Source organism: Rhizophagus irregularis, chromosome 8, assembly GCF_026210795.1.
Source record: "Rhizophagus irregularis chromosome 8, complete sequence".
In the NCBI taxonomy this organism is placed as follows: Eukaryota; Fungi; Glomeromycota; class Glomeromycetes; order Glomerales; family Glomeraceae; genus Rhizophagus; species Rhizophagus irregularis.
In genome coordinates this window covers 4,881,200-4,895,706 of record NC_089436.1, presented here as the reverse complement: position 1 = coordinate 4,895,706, position 14,507 = coordinate 4,881,200, and the positions used below count along the sequence as shown (strand labels likewise).

General features: G+C 27.2%; 7 protein-coding genes across 7 annotated transcripts; 5 read left to right on the top strand and 2 right to left on the bottom strand.

Annotated features, from left to right (window-relative positions):
• Positions 1-1,096: 1,096 nt before the first annotated feature.
• Positions 1,097-3,207, top strand: OCT59_028943 (uncharacterized protein). Its single transcript, XM_025309555.2, has 4 exons — positions 1,097-2,067; positions 2,131-2,421; positions 2,503-2,627; positions 2,697-3,207. Exons 1-4 carry the CDS (start codon positions 1,133-1,135, stop codon positions 2,888-2,890), a joined length of 1,545 nt encoding a protein of 514 aa, XP_025169040.2. The 5' UTR covers positions 1,097-1,132; the 3' UTR covers positions 2,891-3,207.
• On the bottom strand, positions 2,896-4,573 carry OCT59_028942 (uncharacterized protein). Its single transcript, XM_025327892.2, has 6 exons — positions 4,406-4,573; positions 4,299-4,337; positions 4,058-4,214; positions 3,836-3,990; positions 3,409-3,760; positions 2,896-3,339 (listed from the first exon to the last, which is right to left on the bottom strand). The coding sequence occupies exons 1-6, from the start codon at positions 4,421-4,423 to the stop codon at positions 3,242-3,244; spliced, it is 819 nt and encodes a 272-aa protein (XP_025169041.1). The 5' UTR covers positions 4,424-4,573; the 3' UTR covers positions 2,896-3,241.
• A 1,006-nt stretch (positions 4,574-5,579) lies between these two features.
• On the top strand, positions 5,580-6,803 carry OCT59_028941 (Nuclear transcription factor Y subunit B-8). Its single transcript, XM_025321379.2, has 4 exons — positions 5,580-5,953; positions 6,082-6,211; positions 6,299-6,419; positions 6,488-6,803. The coding sequence occupies exons 1-4, from the start codon at positions 5,763-5,765 to the stop codon at positions 6,526-6,528; spliced, it is 483 nt and encodes a 160-aa protein (XP_025169042.1). The 5' UTR covers positions 5,580-5,762; the 3' UTR covers positions 6,529-6,803.
• A 143-nt stretch (positions 6,804-6,946) lies between these two features.
• OCT59_028940 (uncharacterized protein) lies at positions 6,947-8,617 on the top strand (the record flags this gene model as incomplete). Its single annotated transcript, XM_025333833.2, has 2 exons — positions 6,947-7,329; positions 7,397-8,617. Exons 1-2 carry the CDS (start codon positions 6,964-6,966, stop codon positions 8,615-8,617), a joined length of 1,587 nt encoding a protein of 528 aa, XP_025169043.1. The 5' UTR covers positions 6,947-6,963.
• Positions 8,618-9,033: 416 nt separating this feature from the next.
• Positions 9,034-11,118, bottom strand: OCT59_028939 (uncharacterized protein). Its single transcript, XM_025329452.2, has 10 exons — positions 10,988-11,118; positions 10,863-10,916; positions 10,698-10,770; positions 10,497-10,590; positions 10,271-10,436; positions 10,070-10,192; positions 9,746-9,866; positions 9,566-9,625; positions 9,304-9,492; positions 9,034-9,234 (listed from the first exon to the last, which is right to left on the bottom strand). Exons 1-10 carry the CDS (start codon positions 11,084-11,086, stop codon positions 9,173-9,175), a joined length of 1,041 nt encoding a protein of 346 aa, XP_025169044.1. The 5' UTR covers positions 11,087-11,118; the 3' UTR covers positions 9,034-9,172.
• A 184-nt stretch (positions 11,119-11,302) lies between these two features.
• Positions 11,303-13,488, top strand: OCT59_028938 (uncharacterized protein). The gene is made up of 9 exons (XM_066147668.1): positions 11,303-11,423; positions 11,564-11,775; positions 11,841-11,930; positions 12,022-12,076; positions 12,147-12,298; positions 12,381-12,588; positions 12,667-13,120; positions 13,221-13,247; positions 13,324-13,488. The coding sequence occupies exons 1-7, from the start codon at positions 11,408-11,410 to the stop codon at positions 12,864-12,866; spliced, it is 933 nt and encodes a 310-aa protein (XP_065994355.1). The 5' UTR covers positions 11,303-11,407; the 3' UTR covers positions 12,867-13,120; positions 13,221-13,247; positions 13,324-13,488.
• A 577-nt stretch (positions 13,489-14,065) lies between these two features.
• OCT59_028937 (uncharacterized protein) lies at positions 14,066-14,481 on the top strand (the record flags this gene model as incomplete). The annotated part of the gene is made up of 2 exons (XM_066147667.1): positions 14,066-14,112; positions 14,250-14,481. The coding sequence occupies 2 exons, from the start codon at positions 14,066-14,068 to the stop codon at positions 14,479-14,481; spliced, it is 279 nt and encodes a 92-aa protein (XP_065994354.1).
• Positions 14,482-14,507: the final 26 nt, after the last annotated feature.

Genomic DNA, 14,507 nt, shown 5'->3' with positions numbered 1-14,507 from the left:
TTTTACATAAAAAATCCAAAAACAGGGGGGGGGTTATGTTAAACGAAACATTGAATTGGTGTGGCCTAATTTTAAAAAAATGTGAAAATAATAATGTAAATTTTTTTTTAAGAATTAATTTTGTATTCACTAAAGGTTAATTTCTTAATTTATATAAATATTTATTAAAATATAAAATTTAACAAAGGTGAATTCACTTTGATTTACATGTATTATATTAAAATTTTCTAATTTTTAGATGGTTTTATTTATTATTTTATATATAATATTATATTAAAAATTGTAAATCCCATTTTTTAATTTTTTTTTGTTTTTTATTTTTTTTTAAAACTGAAAAAATTTAAATTTTAATATAATAAAGAATAATTTTAATATTTGCTAGAGGTGAAACTTATCAGAGATAAATTCCAAATAAAATTTACCTTTATTATATTATATAATTTATATAAAAATTTATTTAAAAAAAAACTAAAAAAAAATCTAAAAAATAAAATTTTTGCAGTATTATAAAATAAATGAATAAAACTGTTTAAAAATTAGTTTATATATTATATAAATTAAGGTAAAATTTATTTTTGGTAAATTTTACCATAAAATATTGAAATATATAAATCAAGTTGAAATTCATCTTAAATTTTACAATTAACTTTTAGTATAAATTATATAACATAATAAAAGTGAATTTACCTAAGGTGATTTTACTCCTAATATAGTTCACTTTTTTTTTTTTAATTTTATTTAATTTTATGTAAATTAATAATAAGAAATTTAATTAAATTTTAAGTATTAATATTATATACAAATTTAAAGAAAATAGAAATTATTTGCCATGATAATTATATTAAATATATATTATTAAAAGTTTTAACCATAAATTTTTTATTTTTTTGGTTTATAAGAATTTCATTTTAAATTTAGTTTTATATAGATTTTTCAAGTCTAATTGATTTATACCTAATATAACTACTGCTTAAATTTTTAAGTAATAAAAATTTTAATAAATATTCATTAAAAAGACCATAACGAAGATCTAACTAAAATAAACCTGAATCATGTGATCAGAATTATTAGATAGTAGATCGATGATAGATGAGATAAAAAAAAAATTTTTTTTCTTATTACTTCTTAGATAATGAATTTAAAACCAACAAAGAAAGTAAAACCTTTAAGCGAACCTGGAACAAAAATAGACAAAAAAACACCACTAGTAGATAATGTGGCCTCATTAATCTCTTCAAGTTCTGAATCTGAAGACGAAACAGAAGAATCTAGTTCAAGCAGTAGTAGCGAAGAAGAAATTCAAAAGAAAAATGGTAATAAAGTTGTAACAAAAAATGGTGTTAAAAAGAAATCAAAAAAACATGGTAGTTCTAGCGAAGTCAGCGACGATAGTTCCGACGAGGAAAGCGAAACAGATTCCGAAAATCAAACAATTGTTTTAGAGGAAGAAAATAATAGTAGTTCCACTGACGACTCAAGTGATAGTTCTGACGATGAATCAGAGAAAAAGAATAATAAAAAAGTGATAAAAAATACTAGTACTGATGGACCTGGTGAAAATACCGAAACAACATCAGAAAATAGTTCATCATCATCATCAGAATGTTCAGAATCTAGTGAAAATGAAATTATGGAAACTAAGGTCAATAATGGAGTTAACAAGGATGAAACTAGTGATTCCAGCTCATCAGAAGAAGAGGATTCTGATTCCGCTGAAGATTCTAAAGTTCAAAATATTTCGAATAACCAAGGACAAGATTCTTCTGATGATAGTAGTAGCTCAAGTGATACTGAAGAAGAAACTGAAGATACTGCTATGGACATTGAAAATTCAAATAATAATTCTATAGTAGAATCAAGTCCACCAAAACGAAAATTAGATAATTCTAATTTTAATTCATCCAAAAAAACAAAAGTAAATGAGGATTCGTCTGAATGTAAGACAGTTTTTGTGGGAAATCTCTCATTCAATGTTGATGTTAACTGGTTACGCCAAGAATTCGAAGAAGCTGGTGAAATTGCTGATGTTCGTATTATTTATGATAAGGACACTGGCAAATCGAGAGGGTAAATAAAGTTATATTCATTGTTGTATCTTTTATCTAAACTAATTAATGTCGTCTTATTTAGGTTTGGTTATGTAGAATTTGCTACTGCCGAAGGTGCCAATAATGCAGTGAAATTTGCGGGTGGAGAGATTGATGGAAGAGCAATTAATGTAGATCTTGCCGATCAAAAAACCGGTTCCTTCAAGAAAAAGAGTAACTTCTCAAAGGGTACGAGCGAAGTCAGTAACACACTTTTTATAGGAAATCTATCTTTTAATGTAATAGAAGACGAAATCTGGGAAACTTTCGGCAATTATGGTCAGATCGTTGCAGTTAGACTACCAACTCACGAAGACACGGGCAAATTAAAAGGGTGAGCATTAATGATACGTCTTTTTTTATTAAACGCTTATAAACGAATTTTTATTTATTCGATTCGTGTTCGATATTTAAGATATGGGTATGTAGAATTCGCTGATACCAATGCAGCTCAAAAAGCAATGGAATTGCATGGTACTGAAATAGGTGGGCGAGCCGTTCGCCTTGATTTTAGTGAGGGAAAAAGAGATAATGGTTCAAGTAAGAAAGGTTTCCTTTTTTTTCACGCTTTATATAATTATTACTAATTTAATTACTAAACAATTATAGATTTTGGAAATCGCAGAGGGCGTGGCGGCAATAGCCGTGGAGGTAGCGACAACAGACGTGGAAGAGGTGGAAGAGGTGGAAGAGGTGGCAGAGGTGGCAGAGGTGGTTCTAGCCGTGGCGGATTCAATAAGACAGCAGCAGCAAACCGTGGGGCTATAGTACCTCCACAGGGCAAAAAAATTACTTTCGATTAAAAGTGAGCTTCTAAACGCAAAGTTTTATATAATTCATACTCTAGTATCATTAATTGTGATATTGATTATAATTTATCTCTTTACAAATGACAAAAATTTTTTAAATGTTAAATTCCATCAGCATAAATCAACTCACACTACTTTTTTTAAATTTAAATCTTTCGCTTTAAAAGAAATTAAACCATTTTTAAAATTTCTCATCAAATTAATTAGAAAATGATAAAAGATAAAAGATGTAACAAATTCTGGTGATTATAAACATTCAGATAAAATTTAACAAAACCAGATGACATTAAAGAAAGAATTTTTGAGTTCAAGTCATTTCACTTTTTTTACTTTAATCATAAATTCTTAAATAGATGAAATTTGGTCTAATTTTGATTCAGTAAAATCCCACAGTGTTCTCAATAATTCATCACCGAGGGTGTATAAATCTATGTGAAATTCTCCTATAAAATTATTTAATAAATTTGTTAGGAAACTTCACCGAAATAATAGTCAGAAAGAGAGAACTTTACCTTCTGTATCTTCATTTATGTACATGTCATCTGAACGATGATCATTGACAATTTGTATTACTTCGAGTATGTCATCCTCATCCAATGCATAAAGATTTCTTGCTAATTTTTGATAATCTACCTTATAATTCTCTTTATCATTCGTGGATTCACTAGTAGAACACGGTGATCGCGAAGAATTACCAGATTCATAACTTGGCGATCCAGATGTATCATTTTTTTGTCGTTTAATGGAAGCATTAAGTGATGATTTTGTCTTTTTTTTATTAGGCTTGGGCATAGACGAATACGATTCATCAGATTTTTCGTGAAAAAGCAACAACTGAAATGTTGGTTTTGGATCCGTAAAAGTCTAATAAAAATTGAATCAGTACATTATTTTGCTATATAGGTGTATATATATGTTCTAAAAAAAGTTAGTACTTACTAGTTTGTGAGGAACTTCATAATGAGATTTTTTGAAATTAAGATCATGAAAAAAAGTAAAAGGAATAATGGTTTTATCTGTAAAATATAATGTTATCTTCATATCAAACTCGCCCCAACCTTTTTCAGAAAGTGTAAATGGAGGTTTCCGCACCACTATTTTAAGTGATATTATTTTGATTAGTTAAATAAACTCGTAAATTATTAATAATATTCTCATTACCTCTTTCAGGAGGTTCAAATGTTGGATGTAAGATATATTCAACTCTTTCAACGTAATTTAGAGGACAATGTTCTGCCATATCGTCAATTGCAAAGATCGAAACCTTCCACTTACGCATTGGAAGACCATTAGTTGGCTTCAAATGCTTTGATATCTCCTATTTTTATAAACGTCATGATTTTTTAGTTAACAAGAAAAGATTCATAACACCTTTTCCCGATCCAAGATCACTTTTAAAAACCTGGTCGGTTACAACTACAATCTCTTTTTCAACTATTGACTACAGAATGACACATTTTTCTTAATTAGTTTAGTTAAACCAATTTTTTTTTTTAAAAAAAAAAATACCTGGTTTGTGTCGCTCATATTTGAAAAGGTACGAAAGTTGAAATAACTTGCTAATTTTTATTAAAGAATCTGTGATTTAAGATCTAAAATGACGACTTCTATGTTGAATTCGATTTTATATATCACGAAAAAAAAATATATTATCTCGACTTTTTTTTAGATAATCACGTCAGAAACTAGAAATATTAGAAAATTAATGATTTATACATAAAATTAGTTGATCTATTTTTTTTTTTTTGTATATTTATATATAATAAAATTTTTTGGGTTTATAAGTCCACATAACTTCTACTTTGCATACTATCTGCAAAAAGTGTATTTATATATATATATATATATTTAAGACCTTAAGACCATAAAGTAAAAGGTGTATTCAACATAATATATAGGTTACAATTTAAAGATAAAATATATATTTTATCCTACCTGTATTTTATATTAATATAAAAATTATAAAAATTTATTTAATTTTTAATAAAGTACTATTTTTTTTATTAATATGGAAATACCAGAATTTTCAAAGTAATTGGAAACTATTAAAATTATGGTATTTTCCATAATTACTGTTAAAGTTGAATAAATTTATCATAAAAAAGAATTATATATTAAATAAAAACTATAAAATTAAATATATACTTAAAAAAATTATCTATTTTGCTAACCGCAGTACATTTCAATATATATTATGAATTATAAAAAAGTTAATAATATTATCTTTTTAACAAATATATGATTTTTAATAAGTGATTTAAATATAATAAAAAATGATCAGCAAAATTTATTAATGATACAAAAGTATTAATATCCCATGTATAAATATGTTATTTAAAGAAAGAAAAACTAATCCAAACTTTCAAAGTTTAGACTAAAATATAGTTAATACAAACTTACAAGTTATGTCAGGATTTAAATATATTAAATACACAATTTTGTACTTTACAATTATTAATTTCAAACCCGAAAAAAAACTGTCAAGCAAAAAAAAGTAAATTCTGTGAATGTCTATTCCTTTTCAATCGAAACTAATATGTGATAAACTTGATAAACTTTGATGAGTCACGTGTCGCAAACTTTGTCGTGCAATTACGCAATTTTCGGCATTTAACGTGGACATTATTTGCAGCCAATCGCACATCCACAAAATCTCCGACATTGCTCAACAGAATTTTTAAGTATGCAGGATGAACTTTACTCCTTTGTCTGCCGCGAGTACCACAAAAAGTTATAACTACTAATTTAACTAATATTAGTATTACAACTTAAATACGCCGCGTTTCACGTCTTTTGAAAGTTTGTTTTATTTATTGGAGACTTTAGATCTTAACCCTTTCTCTAATTTTTCTTCATCACACTCACCATGTCTGAAGGAGCACACCCATCTGGAGACGATGAAGTCGAAGATTTTAAAGAACAAGATCGATTTCTTCCAATAGCAAATGTAGCGCGTATAATGAAACGCGCTTTACCAGAAAACGCAAAAATAGCTAAAGAAGCTAAAGAATGCGTACAAGAATGTGTTTCCGAATTTATATCATTTATAACAAGCGAATATCCTTTATTATCAAATAGCTCTTTTTAAATTCGTTATAATTAAATTTGTAAAACACGTAATGAAATCTGTTAAAACTTTATCTTCATATATTCCCTTAACCTCCTTGATTTTTGTTTATTTGCACGGCAAGCGATCGTTGTCAACAAGAAAAAAGAAAAACAATCAACGGTGAAGATATTTTATGGGCGATGCAATCTTTAGGATTTGAAAATTATGCAGATGCACTAAAGATATATTTAGCCAAGTATCGAGAGGTATTAGAAATAATTCATTTTTATTTTGAAGGATTATTATTTATTCGCATATTATTAATAAATTTATATAATTTATAATTTGACTAGACCACAAAAATAGAACGCTCTTCTGCAAATTCCAAAGAAAAAGAGGAAGAAGGAGCGAACGTAACTGATATGTATTCAACACAACAATCTCAACAACATGCAACGGCTGGTTATTATCCGGGTAAGTGAAAAAGTTTTCCCGAATTTATTTAATAATAATCTTAACAAATTTTTTTTTTCGTATAATAGTGCAACATCAAAATTATCTCGGTGATAATAACCCAAGTTAATAGATTGTCTTTAATAATCCCTTTTAATTTCCTTTATTTTCATTATCTTTTATTTTTTGTCTCTTCATGGGGTTTGTTTCTTATTAGTAATCCGATAATCGGATAAAAATAGAGTTTAAAAAATACGATATTAATGTCTTGTTTTTGACTGTTCTTTTTAACTTAATAGGCAAATAATGCTTTATAATAATTTGAATTATCAAATAATATATTAGCATTTAAAAAAAAAGTTAATAAACCTGAGCATATTAATTTTTTTATTTATCCGTTAGTAATATGAAATTACTATAAAACTATTAATTGATCGTTTTTCGCAAAATAAAACCTGTATTTAAACTTGATTTTATTACGGCAAAATCCGCGGAATTATCACTATTACAGTAATATAAGTATGGGACAAAAAAAAAATCAAACTTTTGCTCGAATTTATAAATAATGTTTAGTAGAACCGCAAAATATTTTTCTTTTAAAAAATCGATTATAAAATATATGGTTACGAATTCCATTCTTAATGTTTCACCTCAAACATCACCTTTTATACGTTCTTTTTCAAAAACTATTCCATGTTGTCGAATAAAAATTCCTATTACAAATATTAATCCAGAAATTAAAGTTCCCGATGATCCATACTTATTATCTAAACTAATTAAAAAACTTGGCGAGCAAGATAAATTAGAAGATGCAATATCAATTGCATTAAATACTAAAAAGAGTGCTCAATCAGAAGTAGTTTGGAATCATTTAATTGATGAATGTGTTAAAAGAGGAAGAATTACATTGGGAATTCGTTTACTAAATCAGGTAAAACACAATAAAAGTTGCTTGTTTTTTTTCGAAGCTTATTAATGAATTTCTCATAATCTAAAAGATGAAAAAACATTCATTTGTTCCAAATCAACAAACGTATACAATTCTATTAAATGGAATCGCAGAAAATCAAACATTTGAAGATAATATTACACAAGCAAAACATTTATTAGAAGATTTACAACAAATATCAACACGACATAATCAGGTTAAGATCAATGTAATCCATGTTAATTGTTTCCTTAAAGTTTGTTCTAGGTCAAATAATTTTGAAGCTTTAATAGAAAATTATAATGAATTAATTAACAAAGGCGATTGGAAACCAAATCAAGAAACTTATACTATAATACTTAATTCATGCGCAAGACATGATTCTGGATATTATGTTGCATTGAAATTATGGGATCAATTGAATATCAATCCTAAAAATTCTAAAGATAAACAAAAAGAAATTGATCAAGAATTGGAATGGGGTTTAGCTAAAAGATTTGATAATATTATAATAGATGATAATCTTGTACGTTCTATGTTGTTAGTTTGCAAAAATCATCATGATTATCAGAAAGGGTTAGAAATAATTAAATATGTTTATGGATTGGAATCTGATGTGAATGTTTCAAAATCACCATCATTTATTTGCAATCTATCACCGCAAACTTTAGATGTTATACTTGATATTTGTGTTAAAAAACATTATGAAAAAGGAATCAAATTATTTGATGATGCATTAAGTCAATTTCCTGACTTATCTTTAGATATTTATATTTTCAACAAATTAATAAATTTGTGCAACAAGGCAGGAGAATGTGACAAAGCTATTTCGTTGAAAGAAACAATTCAGGAAAGAGGTTTACGTCTAAATATACAAACTTATGATTTATTGATTACTTCGTGCAAGATTAATGAAGATTGGACTACGGCTAAAAATTTATATATAAAAATGTTACATAATAATACAAAAGTATTTGATCCACGTATTTTAAATGCGATGTTTGAATTAGCTGAAATTCAAAGGGTTAAGAATAATTCATCGACTGAAGTTAAATGGTTATTGAATTTATCTCATGAGATTACATTACAAAATTTTAATACTCAAATGGAAAATGAGAAGAAGAAAATATATCATTATAAAAAATTACTTAAAAAGATAAAAAAAGCCTATACATCACTGTTAAAAAATAAACGATCAGGTTTAACCGTTGAAGAAATTAAACGTTATACAAATAACTTAAGGGAAATTAAAATTAAAATAGCTGAAGCAAAAAAAAGAAGTAAAACTTAATCACTCGTAATAATGTGTAAATTCAATATTCCTCTTATTAAACTCTTTTGGTTGATCGATATTATTGTATATTTACAATGAGAGTTTTAATTTATTTTGACTGCAGTAATGGAATTGGACAAAGTCCAATTGAAAAAATTTGGACTATTGGACTTGGACTAATTGGATTTGGTCCAAGTCCAATTTAGTTCTTATAATTCAATACTTAATTTTCAATAATTTTATTAATCGTTTCAAGCTTATTTGTAGTAATATAATTGTAATTGGAATTGATCATAGTCCAATAGTCCAATAAAATTTGAATTTGGACTGAACAATACCAATAGTCCAATTGTTCATTAATCCCACTGATTTTGACAAATTGGTTGAAATGTTTGGTTTCATTTCACTGACAAATACCATATAATAAACGAATGTAAGTTGCAAATAAAATCACAATCTGATATTTCTATGTCATGTAATCTATTTATTGAGTTTTGTAAAGATACATTAACTGGAACTTAATGATCCAAAGATAAAAAAAAAAATTCAAATAATCCGAACATGCTTATATGTCTAAACACTACTTGGATTGATTTCACCTAAGAAAATTTGTCGATCGGTACTTCCGGAAACAACTATTGATTAAGAAAGTAATTTAACGAAAGAATGATTTAAATTAGTGATAAAAATTTAAGGAAACTTACTAATAGGCTCTTTAGGATGGAAGTCTACTTCATTGACGCAACCTTTGTGTCCAGGTAATTTGTATAAAATTTTACGACTAGAGAAATCCCATATCATAACTGTTCGGTCACCGCTTCCTGAGGCTATCTGTGAACCATCAGATGACCAAGCGGGCCTGATTAAATTCTTCTCAAAACTATGAGGTGCACCTTTAAAAAAGTAATAGGATTTGGATATTAATAAATAGAAATATTTAATAGAACATATTTTAATACTTTTTACCTTCGAAAATTTTAAGAAGACGGTTGGTTGGAGCGAAAGGCTTAACATCCCAGACTCGAACTAAATTAAAAAAAATAAAATTAATATTTTTTTTTTTTGTTATTGTTATTGTTATTGTTATTACTAATTAATTAATAAAGATGTGCCCATTTGATTATATGATATGATAATAAAAATTACCTGTGTTATCCATCGCGTTAGATAGAAGATAAGATCCATCAGGACTCAATCTAATACCAGATATAGTATCTTGATGTCCTTTGAGAATATAAGCATGGGCTTTCTTCCTCAAATCCCAGGCCTAGCGTAATTTAAAATGACAAATTAATTATTTTAAATAATGTTGTACAAATTTATCAATAATAACTGTATTTATCAGGTATACACGTCTAACCATATTGTATTAGATATACGGTCTTACAGTAATTGGACATTAATCATCATCATGAAATGCTACGCTTTTTTTCTTAAGAACAAAGACGACGAGATAAAGAAATTATTTACCGTAATATCGTTATCCAAACAGCCTGCAAACACCAAATCCCCAGCTTCGCTAAAACATGTAGCCGTAATTTGGTACTGATGAATAAAAGTGTCAACAGCATCTTTTTGTCGAAGGTCCCATATCTAACAACTCAAATATTTTATGTTAATCGTCTTATTACTAAGTAAACCTTGTATTTCCTCGATGTCTACAATATTCACCTTAATGGTACCATCATCACTACCACTGACTAGAATTTCATTTCCCCTACGAGCAGAAGATACACTATTAACAAATGATGTGTGGCCTTTGAACTTTTTTATTCTTGTTCCGGTTGTTACATCCCATACGCCAACAGTTTTATCTGTAGCGCACGAAAAAATCTTACTAAAAAAAAAATGATGAATTCATGATTAAAGATGTTCAAAAGGTATTCAGGCAACTTACCTAGAATCTCGTGACCATTGAAGTTCCATAATCGCCCCATTATGACCTTTTAATACGCCATAATTAATGCAATCACCATATGTGTTCCATAATACTAATAGAAAGTTAGCAATTCAATGAATTTATTACTAGTCAGGTATTTTTGTTTACATCCTCTTGCACATATAATTTTAAGCCGAAGTATAGAAATAATTCTCTTACATATAGTTCTATCAAATGAACCAGAAGCTATGTGCTCTCCGGAAGGATTAAATCTTACAGTGAATATTTCTCCCTGAAATTCAATAAAATTATTTAAAGTAAATTTGACTATAAAACAAAAAATTTCTTTTTGAAAACATTCTAAATAAGATAACAACCTCACACCTGATGCCCGAGTAATAGCATTATCGGCGCTTGAAGACCCGAGGTACGTTTAATCTATAAAGCGATCAACGAAAGTTAAAACTATTTTTTTTGAAAAATTATACTCAATATAGATCTGTACGAACCGTTTGTATTAAAGTACCACTAGATTCTGAAATGGTCAGCGCATTTGATTGATCCGGTGTCTGTCTTACGATAATCTGTCCAGCGTTTGATTCAGACATTGTTTCAAACGGTTTTTTACAATAAAGTTTGACGATTTTTACGTTGAAATAGTTTCAACGGTTTTTTTACAACGTTTGATAAGAAATGTCGAATCATGTGATTATTAGGTAACTAAGATAGTCACGTTTAAGGTTTAATGAAAGTTATATTATTCGCGTGAAATTAAGTACTAAAATTATAAAATACAAGTATCATTTTTTTATTAAACCTGTGCTTTTTTTCTTACTTTTCTTATTCTTTCCAGATATATAAATATATTCGATAAAACGATCTATACTGTAAATAAAAATAATTATTTTAGCAATCGAAAACTAAGAATAATGCAAGATTCTAAAGGTTTGCCTTTTTCATTCTATTAACGCGAGTAACTTATGCAATAATTTACTTACAATGCTTATTTGAGTTGGTCTTTGTTGTTTAAATAAAAAGCTTAATATGAAAATTTTTAGATAATTAATTAAATTATTTATTAACAGATTCGGAAAATTTAGACACTACAACAACCGTGGAGAGCACAGTACATGTAGATAATCAATTGAATGAAGAATTAAAAAGACCAAGAAGAGTATTAAAAACACATCGGAAAAGTGTGGATGATCCAAAAACTTTGTCATCGTTACCACCTAAAAAAAACGAAAATGTTGATGTAGATGAATTTGATGATTCCATTACAACTGAAAGTTTGAAGGTAAATCAAAATTTAAACATATTAGATATGTAACCAGTAGAATTTATATCTTTATATTGTTTTAGGAAATACTTAATGTTACTCAGTCTCCAACAGAACATGATGGTACAGAAAAACCGAATAATGGCCAGAATTATGATAACTCTTCTCAAAAGGTTGAGTACAAAGTTAATTTAATTCTGATAATTTAAAGAGATGTGTTTTTCATTCGCTAATTTCTTTTTTACTTTCGATCGAATTATTAAGGAGGAAGATGCTGATATAGATGGAGAGATAGAAGCTTCTGAACAAATGCGAAATAGTAAGATATTATTGTAGGTTTAATTGTATTTTATTTATTAAATAACAAATAATAATCTATGATTTTACAGTTCCTTCTTCCCAGCATGAACCAACTTCAACTCTTCACATTAAAAATTTTGTTCGGCCTTTGACAATTCCTATGGTTAGGGACTTGCTAGAACAATTTGGTAGAATCGAATATTTTTGGATGGACAAAATTAAAACTCATTGTTATGTTAAAGTAAATTAAATTACTCAAATGAGAATTAATTTTTATATATATATATATTGAATAATTTGTAATCATATTTCAATTTGTTAAGTTTGAAACATCAGAATCGGCTATTTCTGCACGAGAGACACTCTGGCATATTATCTTTCCGCCTGAGACTGGTCGGCCTCTTGAACTTGAATTTTTAACTTTTGAACGGGCACAAGAATTAATTGCCGAAGCAGAAGAAAAATCGGCAAAAAGCGGAAACGGAGCTTTGCGCGAGGCAAGGGATAAGAGACTTAACGGGAGCAGCAATTGTAATGTATTTTTTAATTAATTACTTATTCGCGTTATCCTTTGATAAAATATAAACCTTATTTTAAAACTAACTATAGTGGGAATTGAAAATGCGATCCGTTTTCCGATTCCAGCATCACAATCACAACCTATATCTAACGTTAGAGTTATATCATTAGACACTCTTTTTTCAAAAACTTCTACAAAACCTACACTATATTATAAAACAGTTTCTCAAGAAGATGCACAAGCAAGAATGAGAATTATGGAAAGGAGTAGGGGAAGGCGTCGGTCGTAAGTTTAGTATTTGGCAAATAAATTTAGTACTTACAATTTCTTTCCAATTCAACAGGATATTTATAGGAAGAATAATTGTTATTGAATTTATTGCATTTATACTCTCTTTAGTTTTGTTTTATTTCTAAATGTTTTATTACAGTGTCTAAAAACAGGGTTGTAGATATTATATTTTTTATGCAGATATTGTTAATCTAGAAAAATAGCATTTTGGATTTAATAAAACACATGATGACAAAAGATAATATATTTAAGGTATGTGTGATTTGTTATTTGTCGATATAACCCTAATATTTGTTTATATTTATTATTATTATTTTTTTTTTAACAATGTTACGGTGATTCTTCACGACAGATTCTACATTTCTCAATATTCTTAATTGTATGTACTTTCTTGGTCTCATAAAGTTATGTTTATAATAATGTCTAAATATTGATTATAACAATACATTTCCCAGAAATCCCCTATTTGCTTAGTTATGATTTGCCGATAAAGACATTTTCATTTATCAATTATCTGTTATTGATTTTTGTAAAGTATGTTCCATGATTTTTTTTCTGTATTTATTCTAGATTTTCAATAAAATTATTATAAAGTCACGTGCTAGTTATTAAGTCGTTAATTATTGGGTACAAATAGTGTAGAAATGTCAATATTAATATTTAAATGAAATTAGATTGGATTTACAAGTAGTATAATTACATGGTGCATTTATTATTTTTTTTCTTTTTAAAAAAAAACAATGCAATCATGTTTATTAATAATAATGCAGAAATGTAAAATATATTTACAAAGTAAAATACAAGTACTATATACTAGAAATGTTTAAAATTTGACCAATAACCACCTCACTGAAGTAATTTCACTTACTTCTAATAGATAAATTTATTAGTAATTTTACCAGCAATACTATTAATAATCTAAAAAGAAAAATCATAATAATGGAATATAACATTTCCTTTTTATATGTAATTTATCTATTTGTAGTAGGATCTTTGAAATTTTTACTTCTAAATTTTACCTTATATTTCTGATAATCTCTATTATAAGTATTAAATAAGTGGAATACTATTTCTTTATTTAATCTATTACAAAATGTTTTAGTTTTATTACTACTAGAATTTTTATTATAACTATTACCATATTTGCCCGAAAATAAGCAACAAGTTTTTGCACATAATGCCGGCCAAGTTTTGATAATGTGGACCAAAATTTGTTATAGTGCGGGCCATGTTGCTTATTTTTGGTGATTGCTTATTTTTGGGCAAATACAGTAATCTATTTTCTTTTAAAATAAAACTTCTATATATACTGTATATTTTTTATTAAAGTTATATACAGTATATATATTATTTAATATAAAATAGTCAAATAATTTATTAGGGTAAATAAAGATAGACAAACTGAAGTTTTGTTCCAAGAAATACAAAAAGCTAATGCTAAACGGATGACTAAGGGTGATTTTTCAAAATTGGATGATAAATTGAGAAAGTATTTGGACATGAACGGTCATATGACCAACAAGAGAATAGAAGGTACTTATAAGGATTTAAGTCAAAAAGAAATTGCTGGAGAGGTTTCAGTATCTGCTGAAGAGATAGAAATATATAATTAAGGTTGCCTGCCTAAACCTCTCCAAAA